Here is a 5,000-nt window from a genome sequence, read left to right as displayed (position 1 = left end):
TCTCCCAGTATAATCTAAAACTACACACAGTCTCCCAGTATAATCTAGAACTACACACAGTCTCCCAGTATAATCTAAAACTACACACAGTCTTCCAGTATAATCTAGAACTACACACAGTCTTCCAGTATAATCTAGAACTACACACAATTACCCAGTAGAATCTAAACTACACAGAAATCTCCTGACATAATCTGAGACTGACTCAGTTCTGTGATGTCATCCATTGGCACTATTCATACAGAGTCAGATTTACCCACAACTATTTTAACACCCTCGTTTAATGTATTCTCCTGTCTTAATAATAATAATAATAATAATAATAATAAGTTTATTTAGAGCCCAATATCACTATTTACAGGAGAACATGAAACTTACTACAACACCTCAGACACATCCAGACACTGTACCACTCTGCCCTCACAAGTTTGAGATATGACAGTGGTTCAGTGAAAGTTATAACCTTCTTCGGCGCGGCACGGCACGGCACGGCACGGCACGGCAGAACAGGGCATGGACATTAAATCCATCCGAACCAAAAGAGGCATCTCCATCTAGCACCACAACTGCGAGACCGACAGTGACAGTGGACCATCAGCGCTGCACTCCCAGACCAACCTCAGATTCTTACCGGACACATGATCGCTCGTGCCACCCTGAGAGCAGGCCTACAACCGTAAAACCCTGGCGCCTCTGGCAGCCACTTCTTTAACAATTTTAGACGTCATAATCTTCTGCTGTTTCTGTTAAACTGGCTCTAATATAGAGACACGTCAGTGACAAAATTCAGTGTTGCCCTAGATTCATCTCCTGCTGAGACTGTTAGTGTTTCTTCCTTATTCTTTCTCCGTCTCCCGTTCTCCTCACTGTTATGTAATGACCAAGACACGGCGAGCAGCGCTGCGTCCACTCAGCCCTTCGCGCATTTTATGCAGACTGTTAATAAATGTTACATAGCTCTACGTGTTGCAAAATAACGTAAGGCATTAGTGGTTACTTCTATTAGGCAGTCGTCGGATACACCTTGTATTCCGCAACAGCAGCGACCGCCGCTGGATAACATCCATAAACCTTTGAGAGTCGGTTCGGCCGATCACAGATGTCACACGATTGAGGGTGTGCGCAGGGTACGCCTCGGATGTGGTGTGCAGGGCATGAAATAACCGTGTTAAGCACACGAAAGACCAGTGGAAAGATTCTGGCTCGTTCGTATTTTCTCTTGGCCAAGACCACGGAGGCGTCTTAACAGCCGTAAACTCACGCATATTGAGAGCTAACATTGAACGCTGCCCATATTAACTGGGGAGCTCGTTGATCATATTTTGGCGTATTTCAACGAGAGAAAAAAAACAACATAGTTCTTCCCAGTAAATATTTTAAAAAAACACTTACCGAATTTGCGATCTGCCGACACACTGAACGGGGCTTGTAAAGCCCAGAGGAAGAGAAGAATGTGGAAAAACTCCATCCCTTATTCAATGGGCCATGACACACCAAGGCTAACAATCCATTTTGGTCGTCTGTCAAGATTTGTTTCTCCCTTCAAGACAGACTGAGATGCGAGGATGAGAGGATGGAGAGATTTAGAAGCTAACTGAAGACAGGAACCTGCCAGCGCTCCCTGCAGTCAGCTCGCGCGCACCTCGAATCAGCACTAGAACAGCACCCTGCGACAGAGGCCCGCCCCGTTTGACGTCAACGACACGCGCGCACGCACACACACACTTACACTTAACACACTTACACACACACGCACAAACACTTACACTTAACAGACCTCGCACACCCTTTCCTGACCTTTGGCTGAGCGAAACTACGGTTGACAAGGCCACGGAGCTCAGAGCAGAACGGTGTGGTGTGTTAGTGCGGGCCAATCAGATGTCCGGAAGGAAACAAACAAACCGCACACACAGAAAATGAGGCACATTCGTTTCACTGATTATAACTGTTGGTAGTAATACTGTTACTGACTGTAATATTTCAGTAAGCCTATCATTCATGTGTTGTACTATAATTGTATTATTTTCTGAGTAGAATTAACATAATGAAATGAAAAATGAATGAACGGACGACTGATTTGGGCCAACATCACCATGGAAACTCCCATACATTATTATTATTGTCATTATTATTATCATTATTATTACTATTGTTGTTGATGATGGTGGTGGTGTTGCATCTCTTCACATTTAAGGATCGAGAGAGAAAGAAAGACAGGGAAGTTGTGAAATCTAATCATTGGTGTTTATTCAGCCAGCTCGGCTCTTATATAATAATAATAATAATAATAATAATAATAATAATAATAATAAAGAGAGAGAGAGAGAGAGAGATGGGAAATAAAACATTAGTCGTGAATCTCGTTAAACGCTCTTTGCTGTGTTTGTGAAGCGTAAACAGCAGCCGTTTATTTATTTATTGTTTCTTAAGAGACAGTTACTTACACAATATTCTCAACCGTTTAAAAGCTTCTTAAAAGATTCCTTAAATATCTTATGCATATTGATATACTTGATTGTAAGGCACAGGAGACGGATACAGGGGAGAGGCCTGTCTTCAGGGACTCTCCGCAAACACAAGAGACCAGCATAACAATCATACATTCTTATCTTTATGTAAAAAAAAAAAAACATAAAAATAAAAAAATACAGGTAACAGGATACCAGGACATGGACAGCGGGTAGCCCACCACAGAAGCCCTCCAAACACCCGCACGCACACACGCAGACAGTATGTTAAAAGTAACTGGTGTTTCATAAGAGTGCTTCAGTAATACAGAAACAAAATGTCAGTAAACATGAACACAGTATTTTGATGAAGCAAGATTTAGTTTATGACGAGAGCTCGCACGCCTGTGTCGGAACATTAACACAACAATTTTAAGACTGAGCTGCGTGGCTAGATAATGTTAAGATTGTTAAACACGCAATGAAATTGGATTAAAATAAAGAGTAGGTATGTCGTGGTAAACGCTTGAGGCCCTCAGGCATATTGGAGTTTATGTTAGTAAATGTACGACCGATGCCAAGCATTCAGATATTATATAATACGAGTTATTTCGAACAATGGCGGGAGTTGCTATGGATAAAATGGAGAAGAGAACATTAACAAACAAACATTAAATTACCATTACAGCGAGTGAACATGCTAACAGTCATTTAGGCACATCTCTGATTTAAAACATACACACAAACTAACACACAGGCGCATTTTAAAAGGATTCACTCGTCTCTTTGGCGAGCAGGCGCGTTAGTGCTTTCAGGTCGAACAGAAGTCATAGACCCACGGCCAAAGACCGAGCAATGCCTGTAGCAGGTGTTTTTCACGCTAGCTCCATTTCACGGATGGCCCAACGCAGCCTTTTCCTTGTGATTTCTGGTAGATCACGAGTCTTGGTCTAATGGGCTTTTTAGAGGAACACGAGTCGGAAAAGCCACCCTCCTGGTCCTCCTTTACGAATTCAACAGGTAGCGTTCTTCACGCGGGCGACAGGACATTTAGGCTACACGCGTGTTGCAATTTTTAACGGACAGCGTCTCCATTTCACAGGCAAACTCTCCCTTTTTCTACGGCACGTCTCCAAGTGAATAACAACAGCACATGCTTATTACACAAAGGAGGGTAAAGGCATTTTAGAAATGAGTCAAACAAATACAGCGATTGTGCCCTTAAAAATTAACATGTATAAAGTGTAAGATGTGTCCATTAGCTAAAACGCAGGTCAAAATGGCGAGTATTTGTAGTCTAAAGGCGGAAGATATTTGTAGTCCACTGGTGAAGGATATGTCTTTGCTGATAATATGAGTGTCTGGGGAACTGATGTCCGTGGGTCCTTTTGCTTTCAGTCTTTAGAGCTGAGCAGGTTTCCTCAACCCGTCTTCACTCAGTTCATACCTGACAGTCAGAAACACACACGCACACACACTCAAATAAGCTGACAGTAACTGTAAAACACAGCTGCAACTGAAAGCCCACAACTGCTTACAATCTCATTAAAATGGAAATAATTACTAATTACTTTATTAAATTTAAAAATGTAACGCTAAAATTACTCTGTTGTTCTGGCAGAAATTTCTGCTGAAATGTCTTTCCATAGAGAAACAGAGTTTTACTCAAACAAAAACACAACTGTCCTCATCCTAAATAATGTTAAATAGTGATGGTAAATGAGAGGTAAATATTAACGCGTGTAAATGTGAACAATGTTAAATAGTGACGTAAATGATAGGTAAATATTAACGCGTGTAAATGTTCATAATGTTAAATAGTGACAGTAAATGAGAGGTAAATATAAACGTGTGTAAATGTGAATAATGTTAGTGACAGTAAATGAGAGGTAAATATTAACGCGAGTAAATGTGAATAATGTTAAATAGTGACGGTAAATGAGAGATTTATATTAACGCGTGTAAATGTGAGAGGAGTGTGATATGGTCCTTACCACTGAGTCCAGCCCTTGGCAATGTCGTCATATGTCAAATCCACCAAGACCTGAGAGGAGTACAAACACACACACACACACACACACACACGGCTCATATGTCACATCAGCTGTATAGATATTTTGTGAGTGTGTGTTCAAAGAGGAATGTACATGTTTGTGTATATGCGTGTGTGTGTGTATATGTGTGTGTGTAGAGAGGACAGTGTGTGTGTGTGTGTGTGTGTGTGTGTGTGTTCAGAGGGGTTCAGAATGTGTGTGTGTCTGTGCGTGTTCAGAGGAGTACAGAATGTGTGTGTGCATTCACAGGAGTTCAGTATATGTGTGTGTGTGTGTGTGTGTTCAGAGGGGTTCAGAATGTGTGTGTGTCTGTGTGTGTTCAGAGGAGTACAGAATGTGTGTGTGCGTTCACAGGAGTTCAGAATATGTGTGTGTGTGTGTGTGTGTTCAGAGGGGTGTTTAATATCAAACTGCTGTCTGACCTTTCCCAGAAGGCCTTTGTGTTTGGAGAGGAGACCTCCTCCATTCTTCACAGCCACATCCAAAGTCTTTCTGTGGA

The 5,000-nt window shown here is 41.7% G+C and overlaps 2 protein-coding genes across 2 annotated transcripts in view; both read right to left on the bottom strand.

Moving 5' to 3' along the window:
* The window catches only part of slco5a1b (solute carrier organic anion transporter family member 5A1b), a 65,342-nt gene extending 63,874 nt beyond the window's left edge, over window positions 1-1,468 (bottom strand). The window contains exon 1 of the mRNA XM_030773320.1: window positions 1,393-1,468. Within this exon, the coding sequence (XP_030629180.1) occupies window positions 1,393-1,468 (76 nt within the window). The remainder of the gene's footprint in view (window positions 1-1,392) is intronic.
* Window positions 1,469-2,363: 895 nt separating this feature from the next.
* The window catches only part of esyt2a (extended synaptotagmin-like protein 2a), a 38,218-nt gene continuing 35,581 nt past the window's right edge, over window positions 2,364-5,000 (bottom strand). The window contains exons 20-22 of the mRNA XM_030773512.1: window positions 4,924-5,000; window positions 4,442-4,491; window positions 2,364-3,894 (exon numbers count right to left, since the gene is read on the bottom strand). The exon at window positions 4,924-5,000 is cut by the window's right edge and continues 29 nt beyond it. Of these exons, the coding sequence (XP_030629372.1) occupies window positions 3,849-3,894; window positions 4,442-4,491; window positions 4,924-5,000 (173 nt within the window). The 3' untranslated portion in view covers window positions 2,364-3,848. The remainder of the gene's footprint in view (window positions 3,895-4,441; window positions 4,492-4,923) is intronic.

The sequence above is a fragment of the Chanos chanos genome, chromosome 5 (genome assembly GCF_902362185.1).
Source record: "Chanos chanos chromosome 5, fChaCha1.1, whole genome shotgun sequence".
In the NCBI taxonomy this organism is placed as follows: Eukaryota; Metazoa; Chordata; class Actinopteri; order Gonorynchiformes; family Chanidae; genus Chanos; species Chanos chanos.
The sequence above is the reverse complement of the archived record's forward strand: the minus strand, read 5'-3'. Positions and strand labels throughout refer to the sequence as shown.